At 38.6% G+C, this 22,522-nt stretch overlaps 1 protein-coding gene across 9 annotated transcripts in view; it reads left to right on the top strand.

Moving 5' to 3' along the window:
• Nucleotides 1–22,522, top strand: part of MAST4 (microtubule associated serine/threonine kinase family member 4) — a 581,240-nt gene that overhangs the window by 319,857 nt on the left and 238,861 nt on the right. For 4 of the 9 annotated variants that reach the window (XM_063623229.1, XM_055251513.2, XM_055251511.2 and 1 more), the window contains one exon: nt 721–756. The exons of the other annotated variants lie outside the window; for them this stretch is intronic. In XM_063623229.1, the coding sequence (XP_063479299.1) occupies nt 721–756 (36 nt within the window). The remainder of the gene's footprint in view (nt 1–720; nt 757–22,522) is intronic. 9 annotated transcript variants of the gene reach the window in all.

Here is a 22,522-nt window from a genome sequence, read left to right as displayed (position 1 = left end):
TTAGCGCGTCCAGGAGTCCTTGGAAATGGAGTGTAGTCAGTTCCACCCAAACTACATGGCTGATACGCAGGGGGGAAAGAGATGGAATGGAAATTAAGTAGCCCCAAATGGACACAATGGGGAGACTGGCATAGGCAAAGAATGTCTGTTCATTGCTACTCTTTTACTAAAGGTGAATGTATAGAAATGCTACTGTACTACCATTTATAAAAGTTAATAACATAGTTTTGAAAATTATGAAATTACTATTGTGCTTATAGTAACTAGTGAAACAGCACAAAGATATACAAAGAGGAAGTAAATGATCCCCATCCCTTCCAATCCCTGTCTCTATCCACAACCTTAGGTAGTCATTGTTAGACTGGTGTGTATTCTTCCATTCTTCACTTCACATGCATACAGGTGCAGGTACCTTCGTATACATTGATGCGTTGCAGTTGTTGCTACTACCTGTCTTAAACAAGATGTGAAGCACCCACTCTTCAATTTTCTTTTGTCACCTTATCAGTCTTCCAAGTCAGTAGATACAAATTTATCCCATTTATTTTAATAATTATGTTATGTTCTACATTATAGGTGTACCACATTTTATTTAACCATTTTCCTATTGACATTCTTGTTTTCAGTACTCCCTTTCTCCCATCCCCACAACAAACAATGCTACAATAAACAATTTTTTAAACCTATATCCTTACGTACTGGTCCTTTTTTCTCCTATAGGATAGATTCCCAGAAGTGGAATTGCTTGGTCAAACGGTATGTGTATTTCTAATTTTAATAGCTATCACTTTACCCAAAAGAATAGAAAATCACCTTCACCTATAAGAATGCCCATTTCCTACATTCTCACCAGCACTCGATGTCACTGCCCTTAATTCTTTCCAATCTTATTACGCCTGGTCATTACTTTAAATTGCATTTCCTTCACTACCACTGATGTTGAGTATATTTTCATATGTTTACTGTTCATTTACATTTCTCTTTTCTTCATTTCATGCTCATTTTCACTGCCCATTTTTCCATTTAGTAGTGTTTTTCTTTTTCAGTTTCTACAAACTCTTACGTGAAAGTATTAATCTGTTGTTGTATGTGTGCAAATGTCTTTGCAGTTTTTATCTGTTTATGATGTCTTTTGCCAAATGAAATTGTTAATTATTATTTAATCAAATATGTCTTTTTCTTTATCGCTTCTGAATTATTTGTTTTGCTCAGAATGGTTTTGTCCACTCTAAGGTCATGCAGACTTTCTTTTAAATTTTCTCACCATTTTTAAAAAAACGTTCAATCTTCAACTTAAAATTTTGTACACGAGATGAGGTAGGATTCTCTTTCTTTTTTTTTTCCCTAGATGGATGACCAGTTACTTAAGTCCTAGTTAATACAAGAAAATTTATTTTTCATGGGATTGAAATGTTGTCTTTGTGACATATAAAGATGCCATATATATTTGGAACTATTTCTGGACTCTCTAGTCTGCTCCTATCTGTCTGTTTCTGTGCCAACACCATTCTGTTTTGAATACACTGGCTTTTCTAGTGACTTATAATTTCTGGTAAGTTCTCCTTCACTCTCCTTTCATACTTTCATGACTTTTTTTAGCCAGTTATTTTTCCACATTGTTCTGGTTAAATTAAAAATTTAAAATTGAAGGAGTTTTATCTTAAATGCTTTTAAAATGAAAGGTAATATAACACTACTCAATACGTAGAACCAAAAATTTAATATTTCTCAGCGTGGGGATCTCTTTACTTGATGCCACTAATTGGAAAAATATTTACTGAGAAACTAAAGGTTACTACTTCTGTCAGTTTTAATTCTTTAAAAGTGATTTACTTTATCTCTGTGATAATTGTACAATTATGCCAAGATGCAAATATTGGGATACAGCCATGACTTTTTAATTATCCAATAATTATATTATCGCATTAAAGCTTAAGGGGTTGAAGTTTTCAGTGAATGTAAGTTTTTAGTTTGTATGTCTGTTTATGTACCAAATTATGAAGTATACCCATATCTGGATTGGTTGAGAGATATGTAAATATGATGTGAACAAAGAACTATAACTGAAGTGCACAATAAACCATGCACTTTGGAATCTTTTGTGACTTAATTCTTTTTAAGCTTAATGTTGAATATTACGTGGACTTTAGAAATTGTCACACTTGAAACTGTGGATAAAGTTTTCGAGTATTTGATATGCTTTTGACCATTCTTAACTTTTAATTTACACTGTATTAATATGATATTAACTTAATTGTTTTTACTGACATTCTTAATTGCTTTTTGGAATTCATTAGCTGGTATAATACTAAAGTGATAAATACCTTGTGTTTTTCTAAAGACATCTGAAATAGTGGAGCTAAATACTAAAACTGGGATAAAAATAATGGTAATTTTAGCTTACAAATAAAGACAAATGTGAGGTCTCTATTTTACTTTAATGGAAGTAGAAGGACATCCTCAGTAGGTTCTACCTATGTTTACTTGATTAAGTAGGAAAAATGATTAGTTTATTCTGTAGTGAAAAATAAAATGGTGAAATGGTTGGTATATATTATTGAATGGTATATATATAGTGAATGCTATATATGTTAATGATATACTTAGATAAAATAAAATTGTTTCAAAAATTGAGATTTTGTTCATGACCAGCTTGGCCAACATGGCGAAACCCTGTCTCTATTAAAAATACAAAAAATGGCTGGGCATGGTGGCACGTGCCTGTAATCCCAGCTACTTGGGAGGCTGAGATGGGAGAATTACTTAAATCTGGGAGGCGGAGGTTGCAGTGAGCCGAGATCACGCCACTGCACTCCAGCCTGGGTGACAGAGCGAGACTCTCAACACACACACACACACACACACACACACACACACACACACACACAAATTTGAGATTCCTTCTAATTTTAATAGTAGTATAATTCACATAAATAGATTGATATGGTACTTTCTTACATGTATATGAATATTAAAGATAATTAGAAAAGGGGAAATTAAGTTACTTGCATTAAGAACAAAAAAGGACAGTCAACATAGAGTTAAACTGAAACCTTCCACATGAACTTATCATCTTTACTAAATCAAAACAATTTTCCATCTCAGTCTAAAGAAGGTAATAAACAGGCTGGGTGTGGTGGCTCACACCTGTAATCCCAGAACTTTGGGAGGCCAAGGTGGGCAGATCACTTAAGGTCAGGAATTTGTGACCAGCCTGGCCAACATGTTGAACCCTATCTCTACTAAAAATACAAAAAACTAGCCAGGCATGGTGGCACGTGCCTGTAATCTCAGCTACTTGGGAGGCTGAGGCAGGAGAATCGCTTGAACCCATGAGGCAGAGGTTGCAGTGAGCCAAGATCATCACTGCACTCCAGCCTAGGCAACAGAGCAAGACTCCATCACAGAAAAAAGGAAAAAAAAAAAAAGGAGAAAGGTGATAAACAGTTACCTTCTCTAGTACTCATATAAAAAACTAATAGGCACTGTATTTACCCCTGATTTTGGTCTCTAATATTATTCTCCACTAAAGGTCACCAGGACTGTTTTTGGAACGTAACTGGATGTCATGATTGAAACAGGCAGAATTTTGTTGGAACATTTTCTTTTTTTGGAACTCTTTCTCTCTCTGTTTTTTCCCTTCCTTCCTTCCTTCCTTCCTTCCTTCCCTCCCTCCCTCCCTCCTTTCCTTCCCTCCCTCCCTTCCTTCCCTCCCTCCTTTCCTTCCCTCCCTCCTTTCCTTCCCTCCCTCCCTTCCTTCCCTCCCTCCCTCCCTCTCTCTCTCTTTCTCTCTTTCTAATGAACAAGGATGCTTTTAACAATGTATGGAAGTTAAGCAGATGAACCAAATTGAGGTAACTTATGCTGGCTAATAGTGAAAATTTAGGTAGCAAAGAGGAAAGTAATTATAAGCCATTTTAACAAGCTGAACCTCTCAAAAGCCAAGAGTCAATCATGATATATTCAGAGGTGACAAATGATACAAACTACGCTAAATAAAAGGCATATTGTGTTTCCAGTATTTTCAAATAAGCTGCATTTTGATCAACTCAAATTGTGTTTCCCTACACTCGTTTTAATCATTATCAAAATTGACAGTTGATAAACATAAATATAAAAAAAATTAGAGTATATTTTAAATATAATTATGTGTATCTGTGTAAATTCCACATTGTTAATTTTAAGGTAAAATTGTTTTAAAATACAAGTAGAATCAGATTTAAAAACAGTAAAAATCAATAAATAATAGGTATCATAAGATTAACACTTGTTTCTTTTATAATACTTGCATTTAAGTGTTATTTATATGTTTCTCTTATAATACCTACATTGAAACATTGAATGTTTCTTTTCTTATTTTTTTTTTTTTTTTTTGAGATGGAGTTTTGCTCTTTTTGCCCAGGCTAGAGTGCCATGGTGTGATCTCAGCTCACCGCAACCTCCGCCTTCCGAATTCAGGCGATTCTCTTGCCTCAGCCTCCCGAGTAGCTGGGATTACAGGCATGCGCCACCATGCCTGGCTAATTTTTGTGTTTTTAGTAGAGACAGGGTTTCTCCGTGTTGGTGAGGCTGGCCTCGAACTCCGTACCTCAGGGGATCCGCCCCCCTCAGCCTCCCAAAGTGCTGGGATTACAGGCGTGAAAATGTTTCTTTTATAATACTTATATTTAACCGTTGAATTTGTTCCAGGGCTGCCTAATTTCTAATGACTCTGGAAGAGAGAGTCATTAGAATAGAGACCTTTTCTGTTTTTGTGAAACAAATAAACATAAACAACCAGAAAGCCTGGGGGTTGGAGTGAGGATTGGAGTGCGCAGACAGTGCTGTGACTATGGAGTTTATTATTCCCAAAGCCAGAAAAATCACAGTGGCTGCAGTGGACCAAGATGCCCAAAAAGCCACTTATGATTAGAGGGTACAAAGTGGTAAGTTGCGATGCACTAGAATAGTAAAACAATGCTCACATGACAAAGAATAAGGTCGGGTGGCAGGGGGGTTGCCCTAAAACTGCAATATTGGGTTAAAAAAAATCACGTATGTTCATTTAAATGAATCAACTAAGGTTATGTTATTAGAGCCCCTAAGTCTGACATAAGGATACTAAGTAAATGAGTATTCTGTGCTGACTAGAAAACAATAATATACCTCCAAAAATATTTCAGGCCTCATGTTCAAAGCGGTACTCCGTAAAGGCCGGGGACATCACTCCTGGACCTAATGAGGTGAGGTAAACTGCAGCCCACCTTCATTCAGAGGCTTTCTTAATTTATATCAAACTGAAATAAAACCCTTATGTGACATTGTAAAAGATGAAAAAATAGTACAACTAAAGATTAAAACTGCGGCCAGGCATGATGGCTCACACTTGAAATCCCAGCATTTTGGAAGCCCGAGTCGGGCAGATCACTTGAGCTCAGGAATTCGAGACCAGCCTGGCCAACATGGTGAAACCTCATCTCTACTAAAAAATACAAAAAATTAGCCAGTATGGTGGCGCATGCCTGTAATCCCAGCTACTCAGGAGGCTGAGGTGGGAGGATGGCTTGAGCCTGGGAGGCGAAGGTTGCAGTGATCCTAGATCATTCCACTGTACTTCAGCCTGAGTGACAGAGTGGGACCCCACCTCAAAAGAAAAAAATGAATCAAGATCAATGTTTTGCATGCATTAATTATCAATGTAAGACTTGTAAAGTTTGCGTACAAATGGCCAAGATAAAATGTAACTTCATGTAACGTTCTAATTAAATAATATTATCTTCTTGTGAAAATGCTGCCTTTATTCAATATTACTTTCATGTATTTGGTAAGATGGTACCATCTTAGATTGTCTCAAAATGAAATGCCACCAGTCTTCCATCTTTATTTTGCCTTAGTCCACTGCTGGAGTATGTTAAGCCTCCTACACACAGGAGGTAGCAAATTACTGACACAACAGATTCAGTGCCTGTGTGGGACTTCCATATTGCTGAAATTTTAAATGGCTCTGTCAATGGGAAAGCGTAGCATCCTAAGAGAAGATGCAGTTCTTTTGGAGTACAGATCCATTTTGTTTCTGGGCTTGCTGTGGAAATTGTAAATCAGCTGTAATTTTGACCTGAGTGCTCGTCTTCCCTGCTATCATGTCTTCTTCCTATTAAGAGATGAGTTGAGACTGCTCCATTTATTGGGATGCAGCCATTGGGTCAGTAGTCAGTGACCCTTATTCTCTGTGCCTTAAAGAGAAATAGCCTCTTTCCTTTGGGAACCTGTTGTGAGCTGGTGACATGTACTGCCAGCTGCATGTAACTTCCAGGTTAACTCATGTCAAAGGACTATCTTTTAAAGTGACACATTGAATTTGGTCCCTACTTATGAATCCCCACAATACTTGTGTACATCTAAATGTTTAAATGTCAACCTCTTCTCCATTTTCTGCTGTCATTTCTGCTAAAAGTGACAAAAATTGTAATGAATGAAATAACTACTTGCAAAAAAATATACTGTCTCTTCTAGCATTGCCTTTGTTAAAGGTCAGCTTACTATTGCTTAGAAAGGGATAGGACTATTGAGATGTGTGAATAGAAAACTTCAAAAGTGAAGCTGTCAAAGTAATGGAAAATAAAGATATTTTAAATATAATTGCAGTTGAATTCAGTAGTGAAAAAAAGTCAAAGGATTTCTACTTAATGCCATCCTGAGGTGTGGAACATTTTCTAAGAATGAGTAGGATATTCACAGAAAGGAGAGCACCTCAGCGTTCTCCAATTTAGGGCGGCATATGTTCCCCAACCTCCAATTTATCTGACCAGGTCTCCACAGTATCTGTTAAGACCCCTTCCTTTTCATCTTCTCAGGCGTCCAGCCGTGGAGCATAAGATCACATTTGTTAGGGACACTGTGACTGAACAAATATTTTCTTTTACATGGTGCTTTCAGAAGAATTCTTTTATCTCCTAGATGGCCAGGCTCCTTGGAAGCCTGAACAATAAAATCTGAGCGATCTATTTCGGCACCAGAATCCTGTGAGCTCAACACACTTTGAAGCGGATTGCTCCCCATTGTGGGGCCACAATAAAAAGTGGGGTTTTTCATAGTCCTCGTATTAATGTCTGCAAAGCCAGATGGCTTTGTAAAATGAGTGCAAAAGCAGTATAACTGATTAAAAGAAATGCTGGGTAGTTAAAGGCTTTCATACCCAATGTGAGTTTGGCAGAAAGCACTGTCCTCTTGGGATATGTTAATATTGGGGACTCTCACTCTCCTATCTTCAAGGGTCAGCCGAAGATAATCGAGACAGGTGTTGGTCACAGGAGCCTTCAACATGAAGGCTGAAAAAATATGTCTAGCTGGCCATTGAAAGAATTGCCACAAAACAAAATAATGCAACTGGTTGGTGAGGGAAGTGCTTTCTGTAGGTAGAACTTTCTGAGGTTGTGGCTATCACATTGTTCTCTTTTTCCTGGTTTTTTATTGTGGTCCTAAATCTGCATCCTCTTGTAACCCCCAGATTCCACTGTCTTATACCTAAGGGTAACCAAACTCATGCTTCTTCTCAGTATAGTCTGAATGACTCGAGAGGTTGCAAAGATCTTGCTTTTTGGTTGCTGCTCTAGACATCATCCTGCCTGTGTTTGTAAGCCTGCCTGCTGACCTTAACCTCACAACACAGTCATATATTTCAAGTTGTTTGGGGAGAAGGGGGTTGATGAAACCTGGCCTTGTACATAAAGGGATTCAGAGATGTGGCAAATTGTTCTCTGGTTTTATAAGCTATCATCATTCAGTTATTGGGAAATGGCGTTCAGGACCGAAGGAGCAAAAAGCTCATCTTAAGATGTGCTTTTAAAACCTTTTGTAAAAGAGTTAGTTGGCCCCTGATTTAGTTGCTTTTCCATCATCAGGAAACCCTTTAATCCTTCAGTGAATGACATATGATAAGGTTTTAAAAACCAAGCCACCTTGCTGTTCCATTTTCTCCTTGTTGCCATCTCATCTTCCTGACTCATCAGATTTGGTGCTGATCTGCTTGCAAAGTAGGAAAGGCAGATGGCCTGGCACCTGTGTATTCAGTTGAAATAGCCAATTTCAGAAGAGTTTGTACATTTTGACCTTTCTGAACTTCTATGGATCCTTTTGAAGAGGGAAGTAATTCTAACGTGGAGGCATTCCCAATAATTATTTTGGAGAATAAACTGATATGTGTATCCCTGTTATTGTGGTCTATCTTTTGAGTAAAAATATAGAATTTATAACATTTTAATAGGACTAGTTGGTCTTTGTTGAAAATAATTTTTTTTTTTTTTTTTTTTTTTTTGAGACAGAGTCTGGCTCTGTCGCCCAGGCTGGAGTGCAGTGGCGCAATCTCGGCTCACTGCAAGCTCCGCCTCCCAGGTTCACACCATTCTCCTGCCTCAGCCTCCCAAGTAGCTGGGACTACAGGCGTCCACCACCGCACCCAGCTAATTTTTTGTATTTTTAGTAGAGACGGGGTTTCACCATGGTTTCGATCTCCTGACCTCATGATCCACCCGCCTCTGCCTCCCAAAGTGCTGGGATTACAGGCGTGAGCCACCTCACCGGTCCTGTAGAAAATAATTTAAACAATATTTCAATTGATCATGTAGGTGGTCGTTTTAGAAAAACTAGAAAATACAGATAAGAAAAAATGCATTTAAAATTATCCCATATTTTATCACTTAGGGAAAAGATAGTTTACAAAGCAGAGAACTAAGCTTTTACTTCTATCTTTTGATGTATTAAATAATTTTTCCTTTAAGTACTTTCGGTGTTACAGTCTCAGCATTCAAGAAATAGGATGACGTTTTATTTTACTGTGAAAATTCTTAGATCATAAAGCATGGATCATTTTTTTCTGAGTATTTATATTACAGAAAAATATAGAAATGTGAAGAATAAGATAGTTTTTACCCATAATCTAACCATGTAGGATAGTTGGCACAGATGTTTTTGTATATACTTTTAGACTTTTTTTCTAAATTCTTATTTGATAATTATTGATTCTTGGCGTGTGTTTTCTTTCCAGCTTGAAGTACTTTCTGCACAGACAATTTGTGTATTAGTTGAGTGCTCTGCTTGCCCACTAAATTTGCTGCATCTTGAAACAGAAAAAGCCAGGAGAGCTAAGTGTTAGACAGTTTTTAGTGGTCATGTATAGTTGTTTAGGGTACTGAGGCATTTCCTCAGTTTCAGTAATTCATTTTATGAAATTTCAAAAGGTAACATTTTTCCTTCAACTGTTGGTGATATTTGTTTAGGTTCAGGAAAGCTTTTACATTTTATGTGCAGGAAATCACTCTAAACAGCACATTTAGTAGGTTCCAGTAGTCGACAGAGATGCTATATTCATTTAGGGAATATAACAGATTTTCTTTGTTTTGCGTTAACACGTGGGGCTTTATAAGATTTCCCCAGAAACCAGCACTGTAGCCATTCTTAGCCAAGTTACGATGTATAGAGTGATTTATTGATCATGGAAGATTTCCCAGAGTTCCTCAGGATATGTCATTAATGTAACTTTGTATATATTGTCCTGCTGGAGTGGAGGTTCCCTAGGGGTAAGAAGTTTTGTTCCCTGCACTGTGCCTAGCATGTAACAGGTGTTCCATAAATATTTGTAGAATATTGTTTTGTGGGATTTTTAAATCATGTGTCTCCCTTACTGCCTAGCACTCTCATTGACTAACCCTTTAATCGATCAAGTAATTATTGAATTCCTACATTAAATTGCTCCAACTTTTTTTTTTTTTTTTTGAGACGGAGTCTTGCTCTGTCGCCCAGGCTGGAGTGCAGTGGCGCGATCTCGGCTCACTGCAAGCTCCGCCTCCCGGGTTCCCGCCATTCTCCTGCCTCAGCATCTCCGAGTAGCTCGGACTACAGGCGCCCGCCACCACGCCCGGCTAATTTTTTTTTTGTATTTTTAGTAGAGACGGGGTTTCACTGTGGTCTCGATCTCCTGACCTCGTGATCCGCCCGCCTCGGCCTCCCAAAGTGCTGGGATTACAGGCGTGAGCCACTGCGCCCGGCCAAATTGCTCCAACTTTTAATAAGAACATGCTATGCTCCAAATATAATGGTGAATGTTGAGTCCTCTATATAATGAGCTTCCACCCTAGTACAATTTTTTTTTTTTTTGCATTAAAGTCTTTTATGAGAACAGATGAGTGATGGATTTACTACTGATTAATGTTTGACCAGTCTTCTATATAAAGGAATACAATTCTCATCCATTTGGGCTTTTTGTCAAGGAGAGATTTCAGCATAGGTGATGTAGGCTCCCATTTACAGGGATGAATTAAGGAGTTCCAGAAATAGATGACTATGCAAATTATTTCCAATTAGTCTGTCTTATGTCACAGCCTTATTGGTGGTGGAGATGGTGAGATAATACAGGTAAAAAATAGATATCAGCTGATAGGAATAAAATTAAATTGTTTTCCGGCTGGGCGCAGTGGCTCATGCCTATAATCCCAGCACTTTGGGAGGCCGAGATGGGTGGATCACCTGAGGTCAGGAGTTCAAGGCCAGCCTGACAAAATGGTGAAACCCCACCTCTACTAAAAACACGAAAATTAGCCGGCATGGTGATGTGCACCTGTAGTCTCAGCTACGCGGGAGCCTGAGCCAGGAGAATTGCTTGTACCTGGGAAGCAGAGGTTGCAGTTAGCTGAGATCGCGCCACTGCGGTCCAGCCTGGGTGACAGAGCAAGACTCCATCTCTCTGTCTCTCTCTCTCTCTCTCTACATATATATATATATATACACACACACACACACATACACACACATATACACATATATGTATATATGTATGTATATGTATATATGTGTATATATGTATATATATGTGTATATGTATATATGTGTATATATGTATATATATGTGTATATGTATATATATATATATGTGTGTGTATATATATATATTTCCATTATTGTTCCTATGGCTTGAATACATTGATAGATTTTTTGTTTTTTGTTTTTTTTTTTTTTGCTATATGAAGGAAAAAGGAAAGAAAATGTTAAAACGAATGAAAGTGATAGGACTGTGGCCGAAGAGCACCATCAGTTTGCGTGGGTTTTCTTTGTACTAAAAGTGTAAAGACATGCTCGAGAGTAATTACCAAATTTACATCAGTGGTTACATCTGAGGGGAGAGAGGGAAACTGAGATCAGAGAGAGTTGCCGGAGCCTTCAGCTGTGTTTACGTATGATTTATCAAGTTGGGTAGTGAATATACAGGTAGGTATTCATTATGTGATTCCCTTCCTATGTTTTTTAATTAAAAAAAATAAAATCTGGGGAATGGATATGCATGGAAGTGAGATTTCCTCTCGTTTTCTTTTATCATTAAAGGGTTTGGCTTTCTTCTCCAGCTTTTTTAGCCTCTTCTATTTCCTGTGTCTTCCAGACAGCTCCTGTGGCAAGATGGCCAGGAGAAGGAAAGAAAGAGAAATGTTATGGAAGCAGAGAAGTACATTTAAGAGACAGTGACCCATAGAATACACTGAGATATTTGACCTTGTTGAATCCTCAGAAGTGAGCAGTTGTAATACCTCCAGATATGTAATTATTCACTTGTACTCTTCTTTCACTCAATTGGTTTCTGTTGCTACGTAAGCCTTTGACAGCTACATATCCAGGTGTTAACATCACATGTGCAGGTTTTGAAATGTAGGTACCCAATTTAGCAGCATCTGACTTCTCATTTTCTTGCTCATAGTAGTCAGGATGGAGGGGCCCTGTGCCTGTCCCTTACTCTCAACCAGTGAATATTCCTGGAACCACCCCTGAAGTCTGCATGGCTGGAGCCCCATGTGTGTAAATGATGGTGGCTGAAGGGGCTTGAGAAGTAACTTGGCGGAGACAGAGAGCGGGCAGAGAGTCACACACAATGATGTGGATGGACACTTGAAAGGAAGCAATGTACTGGACCCAGGAAGGTGCTTGAAGATGCTCCGTCTGCCTCACGTATCAGTTTGCTAGGGTTGCCATGACAAAGTATCACAAATCAGGTGGCTTGAACAACAGAAATTTATTATCTCACATTCCAGAAGCTAGAAATCCAAGATCATAATGTTTGCAGGTTCGATTCCTACTGAGGACTATGAGGGAGAACCTGTTCCATGCCTCTTCTAGCTTCTGGTGGTTTGTGGGCAATCTTTGACTTTCCTTGGCTTGCAGAAGCATCACCTCCATCTCTGCTTTTATCTTAACATGACATTTCTCTGGTCTGTATGTCTACTGTGTCAAAATTCCACTTTTTTTTTTATAAGGACACAGTTATATTGATTTAGTGTCCACCCTAATGACTCCGTCTGACCTTGATCATCAGCAAAGACCCTATTTCCACATAAGGTCAAATTCAAAGGTACCAGGTGTTAGGACTTCAACAGCTTTCCAGGGGCACAATTCAATGCATAATACCCCCTCCATTCTCATCCCTACTGCTCAAGTCTAGAAGGCAGATTCCACCTGCCAGTAGACATGGCCCAATGAAGCATGTTGTGGTTTGTGGAATGTCTCCTCTTTTCTTACTGAGTTCTTCAGAATGGGATCCATAGTCTCACTGATAGTGAAAGGACTGTAGAAAAACACAGGGATAAGACAAATTACTTGTTGGGGAGAGGACAATTGAAGGGTTCATTTACCAGATTGCAAAGTCAGAAAGAAGTACGAGTTGCTCTTCGCTGCTCTTTCTTTCACGCTCAATCCAGGCTTTTCTCCACAGCTCATTAAGGCAAAATCTAGTTTATCAAAATCCAGACAGTTCCACTTTCAATAATGGCAAATAAATACCATCTCTATTACATTACCTGTTAAATTGGCCTTTGTGGGTAAACCTAGAAACCTCCCGGCTGTTTATAACATTGTTTCTCTAAGAATGTTGTCTGGTTTCTCAAACTTATAGATGCACCTTCAGAGCACAGCTTCGTATGTTGTGGAGATTAGCTGGGGAAATAGGGGTTGGTCAAGACTAGGGGTCATGCCAGCCTTAATTCTTTTTCCATGTTGAGTGCTTCTGGAAAGATGCAGAGGGACACTCTGGGCAAGGGTGCTCTTCTGTGCTAGAAGGCCATTGCCCACTCAGTAGTGGTGTCTCCTTGGTGAATGATGATTCCCCTGAGGTGGAGGACATCATGCTCATGCCCAGAATTAAAACTGGCTGGGTGACTGGGAGAAGCATCAGCTAACCCAGAGTCTGTGTGTATTAGCTGTGTTCTCCAGACAGAACCAATAGGGGATGGGTGGGTGGGTAAGAGGGGATTGATTAGGGAAATCTTTACATGATTATGGAGCTTGAGAAGTCCTACAGCAAGCCGTCTACAAGCTGGAAACCCTGGAGTGACAGTAGCATGGTTCAGCACAGTACAAGTCTGAAAGCCTCAGACGCAGGGAAACTGATGGTGTAATTATCAGTCTGAGGCAGAAGGCCTGAGAACCTTGGGGGCCATTAGGGTAAGTCCTGGATTCCAAAGGCTGGAGAGTCTGGAGTTCTGATGTTCAAGGGCAGGAGAAGACACATGTCCCACCTCTAGGAAATAGGAGGAAATCACCTTTCCTCTGTCTTTTTTGTTCTATCTGGGCCACCATCTGATTGGGTAGTGCCTGCCCACATTGAGAGAAAATCTTCTTCACTTAGTTCATGGACTCACATGTCAATCAGTCTCCTCTGGAAACACCCTCAAAGACACACTCAGAAATAATGCTTTACCAGTTCTCCAGATGTTTCTTAATCCAGTCAAGTTGACATCTAAAATTAACCATCACACTGTACTTCCCCTTTGCCTTAATGATAAAACTCTGCTTTTTGTCAGGATGGTAATGTTTTCAGCTAAAAGGATATACTTATCAGCCTCCCTCTCTCACAGCTATATACAGTTATGTTACTATATTCTGGCTGATGAGATGGAAGCAGAGGGAATTAAATTCAAGGGATAGACAGCTGGTTGGGGACCTTTTATCTTTTCTCCTTTATCTGGAATGAATTTATGTTGGCCAGAGCTCCAGCAGCTGTATTGGTCCATGAAATAAACATGAAGGTAGACTCTACATGCTAAGGATGATGGAACTGCAAGGTAGAAGTAGCTTGAGTCTGATGATTTGGTAGCTGCCAAACCACCCCTGCTTCTGAACTTCTTTTACCTAATGAAGTGATAAACTATTTTGCTTAATCACTTATTTGACTTCCCAGTTATCTGCAGCCAATTCTAACCCATACCGAGACCTTTCCATAGGAACCCCAATCACTATCCTGTAGAGGATATAGTATGTTCAAAAATAAAGGCCAACAAGTGGAACAAAGAAGAGAGAATCACTTTCCAAGACCTAAAGAACAACAGGTCTGCTAAGAACAACGGGTCTGCTATGTGCCATGGTATCTTTTCCCCAAAGCATCTTGAATGAGAGCAGGAAGAGACGACCAAAACTGTGCCCCCTTTAGCTACTTCCTTATTTCATCAAATTTCGCTTTTATCTAATACCATAGATGGTGTTGGCCGTTGCCATTTTCTGCTGGCTCACACTGAGTTACAGCAGCAACAGCATCTTGGCAGTAAAACACTGTTTTGAGTACTTCATTGCTTTTTACTGTTGTTGCAGAAAGGTGAGTAGAAAACAGAAGTATGTGTTGATTATCTGGTAAGAAGTGTAGTTCCCGCAAACTAAATGCAGCTGACACCACAGGGAAATTATCTGGCTTTCCAAAAAGGTCTAATCTTTAGTTTCAGTAAGACATTCATTGTATTTGGTCCAGTGGTGTGTGTATATGATTGTGAATGAGAAGAACAAAGGTAAAGGATTTGAACAGATCGGAAGTATATCAATGAGTATATGAGGAAGAATTAGGAAGTTTGAAATTTTTTGTGTGTCAAGGAATAAAAACTTCCCTGACAATATATATTTGACTCTTTGACGTGCTTTCAGGAATGTATGAAGCAGGAAAGTAAAGAGGTGCCTTTATACCATTCTATCTGGGTTCACTGTCTTTCAGCAACTGAGCGATTCTCTGATAGAACATCGTGGATTGAGAGGAAATAAGGATGGGTGTGCCTGCTTTAGGATTACACAGTGCTGGACCTTTGAGGAAGGAGAAGCAGAGATGAATAGAATTGTTGGGGCAGAACTGAGCTTGCATACTTGGTCCTGTGGAGGGTATCCACTCTCCTTCCAGCTGTGCAGGGTGAATAAAGGTTATTGTAAAGCTTCTTTATCTGTCTTGAATTATTCATGTTTCTCTGCATCTTTGCATTTACAGCCAACCCTCAGAGATGAAGATTTTCATGGAGGACCAGATTTAGGGGAAATATAGCTTTTGAGAACTTATTTTATCTGTAACAAGGCCAAGTCAGTTTCTAAGTGTCTCATTTTAAAGTCACAATGATATGAGACCCTAAGTAGTATCTACTGCTTGGGGAACTGAGAAGGCAATTGGTGCTATCCATTTATACTTACCGAAGTATATAAAATGACATATTTTCTCACTGAATGTGTTTATCCTTATTTGTATGGAGTTTCAGACATTTACAAGGGTTTTTTAAGGGTTTATTTCGGATCGCAGATCCTAGTACCCTGTTTTTCCCAGTTGTGAGTTTTTTCCAGTTGTGAATTTACTTTTCTTGTTGCTTATCAGGAACCTAATTCTTTGTTGTGAGGGTGGAATTTCTGTACTGGGTTTGTGGAAATCTCTTCTTTCCTGTATCTTTTTTTGGGAGGGAGAGATGTTGCAATGAGGTTGGTGAAAGGAGCTGAGCTAACTCTAACAGTTTTCTTAATATATTTCTAATGAAGTTGTTATAGCTGTCACTTGCTGATGAAACAAGATTGACCTAGACACTATGTTGGATTTCATTTATTGATTTCTAGTTATTCCATGGCAATCTAGAAAGTTTGGAAATGGTGTTTTCTTTTTTCATGCAATACCTGGCCTCCATCACAAAAAATATTTAGCTCATATTGAAGATAGCATTGCTGCCTGAAGGGCACGTATATATTAGTACACTGTATTTAAAAAAAAGAGGAAATAGCATCCAATTTCCCCAGTGCAGGACTATAATAGTTTCCTACTGAAATTACAACCAGAATAATACTGACACCTGGTGATCCCGTAGCGTGATCTCACCAAAGCTTTAAAAGTACGTGGAAGGAGCCCTGAAACCATGTTATCTTCAGGGAATTATAGTTAGAATCTAGTTTTGTTTTTTCAGGGGTGAGGAGGAGTGGCATGAAGTATATCTTCAATAGCTTAGCTGGTAAGAAACATCATATTGACTTCCTCCTTCAGTGAACTATCCCTACTGAATTGCTCTACATAAAATCTTAAGTAATGAGGGCTTTTTATAGATAATCTGTTTGTCAAACTGCAATTTGAATTATTTGAGAGGTTTCTAAAGATGAGTAGGTAAAAAGTCTTCATCAGGTCTGTCACCATTATCAGAAACATGCCAAAACCTTATCAGTTTATATGAGGTTGGCCTTTTCATTGGGAATTCCCAATTGGGCATGGAGAGAGGGGTTCAGTCCTAGAAATGAATGGCTTGTTTTATCTTCTAGTTTACTTACTCAAACAGTAAATTCATAAGATGGCTTTTCCGTAGAAGACTTCAGTTTCATTAGTTTATTTTAGCTGGATAACATGTGATTTTGGAAGTGGAGGTGACTGAGATCTCAAGGCTACCCCACAGGTTGTATATTTCAAGAAATAACGGTTTGTTTTCTCATGAAAATTAAAAGGGAAAAGTAGAGAAAAAACGATATGAGATAAACACGTGTTGAAATTGTGCTTATGCTTTGAATTAAATTCCTTGCATGGCTGATTCTTATTTAAGGCCAGAAATGATGAAACCTTGATCTGAAAGCTGCATTATAAACTGAAGAGGTGATGAAAGTTTCATCTGTATTGGGGTTGGTAATTAGCTATGCGTGGGTCATGGGTTGATGATTAGTTCTGTTCCTCAGAGCATGTCTGCAATCTTTGATATCTACTTAAGCTATGTAAATAATTTACACAGTTTTTATTATAATTTTTCTATTAGTCTTTGATAGAGTGAAACCTGATATTTTCTCTGACAAACCATGAAATTTAGCAATTAAATCCTTTTATTCATCTAAAGTCTGTACTTGGTGAAAATAAGTCTCAACAAAACATTGTGTTGGGGCTTTCAAAATATTATTTAGTGGTTCTTTGGCATCTAGTAAACATAGCTTTTCATAATTATTTCTAATCTCCTCATAGTTATAGCCTTTAATTCTCACCTAAATAAGAATCATATTTTGAAACCCATAGACATTGGGAAACCAGAGATTTTTTGCCTCTTCAACACCTGACTTTTGCATATCTCATGTTTATTATTTATTACTACATTTCGTCTTCCATAGATTCTGTTCATATTTCTTTAACTAAAGTAAGCTAAGTACTTATAGTTCTGATAAACTCCCTATACCTTCATTGCGCTTATATGCCCCTTTTATATGGAAAAATCTCTAGTAAATATTTCAGTGGTGATGAGTTATTTTCATAATTTGAGTCACTGGAAGTGAGATCGCGAGATTTAGAATTGCAGATACATGTGTTTCAACTTCCATCAGCAAATTGTTCCACATTCTTTTACTGCTGCAGAAAAAAATTATTTTTGGTCCCAATTTATTTTTCTCTTGATTGCATGCCATCATCTTCTCCTTATTAATTAAATAATGCACCTCGTAGAAACTATTCTTATTATCTCTTGTTTGGGTATTCTTATCTTGGAATCAGTGGATAGCTTTCTGGAGTCTGTGAATTCCCTGAAATTGTATATAAACACGTGTGCATGTTGCTCTCTCATGGACCTTCTCCCTCTTCCTATATCTTAGGCTTCTTGTGGTACTGTGATCTGCCTGACACTTGTTCATTATGGAGTACCTAATGGCAAAGTGGCTGCATGTGGAGATTGCTGAGTTCAGTGCTTCCCAAACCAAGTGGTAGTAGTTTGTCTTTATATTTAGAGGTATTCTTCTAATTTAAATAATGTATGAATGTCTTTAAAAGAAAAAAATCCATACCCACAATGTCGACTTAAATAGTTTTTATTTTAATGATACTTTTTTTGCTTTTATTTATTTTTTTGAAATTAGCTCTTGCTGTGTTGCCCTGGGTGGTGTTGAACTCCTGGCTTCAAGTGATTCTCCAGCCTCAGCCTCCTGAGTAGCTGGGATTACAGGCGTGAGCCACCACACCTGGCTTTAATGCTACTTTGTTTATAAAGAAAAAAGTCAGATATAAACTTCTGTGTTTAACAGTTTTTCTGCTAAAACAATTTAAAACAAATACAACATAACTGCAAAAAAAGTATCATGTAAAGTAACAATATGAAGTTAATACTGCATATTAATGATGATACTCTGCTGAGACTAAATCACCCTTTACAATATGAACATAGTATAGACTGTAGCTGAGGCTTCCCTTATTTTATTTTTTGAGTTGGTATATTTATCATTGGCAATCTCAATTCTCCTATAACTTTTCTGATACAAAGCCTTTAGTGATGATTCCATGATATTCCGTAATATCATTTGGTCCTCACTTCATTTGTGTATTAGACCTCTGATCTGTTCTCATTAGCTCCGGGAAATTGAAGTAATATTTAGCCAACTTGATTATTAGTACATATGAAATATGGCACTGAAATCATGGGGCAGTCTGAAATTAAAGGATAGTAATCATACATTTCCTGTTTTGTAAGACTGTTAATGACACGGCAACAAAATTTTTAAAAATGTATTAAGTATTCATATATCCTGGAAATATTTTTTTCAGATTGCAGTTTGAGGAAGACTGGCATAGCATATACTAAGAGTAAGAATTGGTGCAAATTACTTTCAGTGGATTAACTGCATAAACCTAAGCTTTGTATTTTTTGGTATTTGGCTTTGGCTGTGTCTTTTTCTAAACCCAGTCTTGCTCTTAGCTGTCTCATCTGCTACAGGTAAACTAACCTGGCAGCAAAGGGGGAATTCAAAGGGTGGGGTGGCAGAGAATGTTGTCAAACCACGAGCTCTGATGAGTAAAAAGGTCTCTGCCGTCAGTGGTAACATGGGACTCTTTACTGAGTGATTCTATAATTTCCATAAATACGTTTCCCAAAGACATATGCATTTGAAAGCGATAATTACTATAGTTAGGATCATATCCACGGTGTTTTTTCAGGAGGTAAGGCTGTCTTCCAATCTAGTTCTGCCACTTTGTAGCTGTATGACTTTGCCTCTGCTAAAATGGGAATGGTGGAAATAGGACCAATCTGAGGCTTTCGTGAGAGGGTGTATCAAAAATGCTTTTCACAGTCCTTGGCTTACACTTGGCACCAGTGGATGTTTGCTGACTCCTAATGCCACTACCAGTACTACAAGAAAAATATTCCCAGTAACGACTCTTTGAATTCATTTCACGTACAGAGAATACAAGTGAAGGTCTGAGACAGGCATCCCCATTTCTCAACTTGCAGTTAGTCGTTAGATTTTGATACTATGTGGTATGATGTTTTTAGCGTGGAAGGTGGTGTGTTATCATTAGCTTTTTTATGAGAGTAATTAGCATCTTCTAGGATACCTATGGAGGCCAATTATATTGGAACCTTGTAACCTCATTACTACCCTCTGAATCTGACCTTTTGCCCTTTTCCAGCCTGGTTAGCCCTCCTTTAAATTCTCTCAGCTGTCGTTCTAGTGTGTCCTTTCTTCCCTTTCTGTCCCGGGGAAGGCTAAGGGAAGCTTTGTCAGCTCAGTACTCAGTGTCCCACTTATTGCCAAAGCAGTTGTAGCTGCATTTGCCACCATTGTTCTAACTTCGTGCTCCTCAGTTGTCAGATGCTTCTCCATAGACATTTTTCTCCCTGAGTCTTTTTTTTTTTTTTTTTTTTTCTGAGACAGTCTCGTTCTGTTGCCCAGGCTGGAGTGAAGTGGCACAATCTCAGTTCACTGCAGGCTCCGCTTCCCGGGTTCAAGCAATTCTCCTGCCTCAAAGCCTCCCGAGTAGCTGGGATTACAGACGTGTGCCACCACGCCCGGCTAATTTTTGTATTTTTAGTAGAGACGGGGTTTCATCATGTTAGCCAGGCTGGTCTCAAACTCCTAACCTCAAATGATCCAGCTACCTCTGCCTCCCAAAGTGCTGGGATTACAGGCATGAGCCACTGCACCCGGCCCCGAGTCTTTAATCCTAAGGTCAGGTTGCGTTGTCTCCATTTAACTGATGTGAACACCAAGGCCTAGAATGATTATTTAGCCTACCCAGGGTCTCAAAGCTAGTAACTGACAGAGGATCCAAACTCCAGTGTTTATCACTTCTTTGACAGTTCCCCTATTTTCTTGTCTTTGTGTTATTCTGGTTTCAAAACGAGAAAGTGGGAATTTGTGTTGGGCAGGGTCATGCGTTTCAAATGCAATCTATCGATGGGAACATATTTATAACAGGCTGGGTTTAATTCCTGGCTTTGCCGTGTAATAGTTGCACGATCTTGGACAAGTTACTTAACATCTCTGATCCTTACTGTCTTCACCTGTACAATGGAAATAGTCATAATAGCATGCTTATTTTGGGTTGTTACACAGATTGAATGAAGTGATATATATAAATGCACCTTAAACAATTACTGATGCATATTAACCTTTATGTGGGTATGTTAAATAACAATAAAAGTGACTTCCAATATAAATCAATGAAAAAGTCTTTTTAAAATTTATTTTCCCAGCATCATCATTTTCTTAGATAACCTTCAGTGCTGAACTCCTTATGCAGCCCAAATCCTTGCTTTCAGAAAGACCTAAGACTGATGTATCTGGGACCTCGCTTATATGCTCTTTATTTTTAGCAATATCTTCTCTGCTACTTGGAAGCTCTTGAACCCGTTTCTTAATTACTCAGCCCTTCCTCCTGGATGCCCTCTCTCCTCCTCACTACAGTGTGCCTTTAATTAAATCTCCCACTGCTTGCTTTCTCTTTAATCACTCTGCAAAGGACAAATTCCAGTAAGCTTTCACTCATTGGCAGTGGAAGGACAAGAATCCAGGATTTACCATGGGAAACACAGACAGGCACTCATGTTATTTTAAAACACTTATGGTACTTTACTATTTAATAAATATTTGAGCCCCTACTGTATATCAAACACTGTACATTTAGGTGTGAAAATATTGGGGAGGTACAGTGAACAGGAGAGACATGGCCCCTTCTAAACTTCATAAGTACTCATTCAAATTAGGAGAACAAAATTGCTCTCTCCAGAAGGGCTAAGGGGTACCTCAGTGCACGCTCATATGTACTGCTCCATTTATTGCACTACCAGACTGTCTTCCCATCTTTGAATCTCCAAGACCTAAAAGTATATCGCACGTAGTAGGCATGGAACAAATGTTAATGGTGTAATGGATCGGGCATTTCTTTTGGTGCATAGTTGGATAACATTTTCTTCCCCTTTTGCTAAACACTTTCTCCTCCAATTACTTAATAATCCTCCTCCCCTCACAGAAATTCTTTCAGGTTCTGTGATCTGTATTTCTTTAGCCATTACTACAGTATTTTTTAACAAGGGTAGACATATGTTTCTATATTTGCTCTTCTTTTACAGGTTTTTATGTAGTACGTTCATCTCATTTTTTCAACTATTCATTTTTTTCTAGATAAGATAGAATCATGGTTGAGGTTCTACCTCCATGCTGTATTTCCCTAAGGCACATATTAAAAGTATACATTTTAAAAATTTTTTTTATTATTATACTTTAAGTTTTAGGGTACATGTGCACAACATACAGGTTTGTTACATATGTATACATGTGCCATGTTGGTGTGCTGCACCCATTAACTCATCATTTAGCATTAGGTATATCTTCTAATGCTATCCCTCCCCCCTCCCCCCACCCCACAACAGTCCCTGGTGTGTGATGTTCCCCTTCCTGTGTCCATGTGTTCTCATTGTTCAATTCCCACCTATGAGTGAGAACGTGTGTTGTTTGGTTTTTTGTCCTTGTGATAGGTTGCTGAGAATGATGGTTTCCAGCTTCATCTATGTCCCTACAAAGGACATGAACTCATCCTTTTTTATGGCTGCATAGTATTACATGGTGTATATGTGCCACATTTTCTTAATCCAGTCTATCGTTGTTGGACATTTGGGTTGGTTCCAAGTCTTTGCTATTGTGAATAGTGCCACAGTAAACATACGTGTGCATCTGTCTTTATAGCAGCATGATTTATAATCCTTTGGGTATATACCCAGTAATGGGATGGCTGGGTCAAATGGTATTTCTGGTTCTGGATCCCTGAGGAATCGCCACACTGACTTCCACAATGGTTGAACTACTTGACAGTCCCACCAACAGTATAAAAGTGTTCCTATTTCTCCACATCCTCTCCAGCACCTGTTGTTTTCTGACTTTTTAATGATGGCCATTCTAACTGGTGTGAGATGGTATCTCATTGTGGTTTTGATTTGCATTTCTCTGATGGCCAGTGATGATGAGCATTTTTTCATGTGTGTTTTTGGCTGCATAAATG

This window comes from Symphalangus syndactylus, chromosome 18 (assembly GCF_028878055.3).
Source record: "Symphalangus syndactylus isolate Jambi chromosome 18, NHGRI_mSymSyn1-v2.1_pri, whole genome shotgun sequence".
Taxonomy (NCBI): Eukaryota; Metazoa; Chordata; class Mammalia; order Primates; family Hylobatidae; genus Symphalangus; species Symphalangus syndactylus.
The sequence above is the reverse complement of the archived record's forward strand: the minus strand, read 5'-3'. Positions and strand labels throughout refer to the sequence as shown.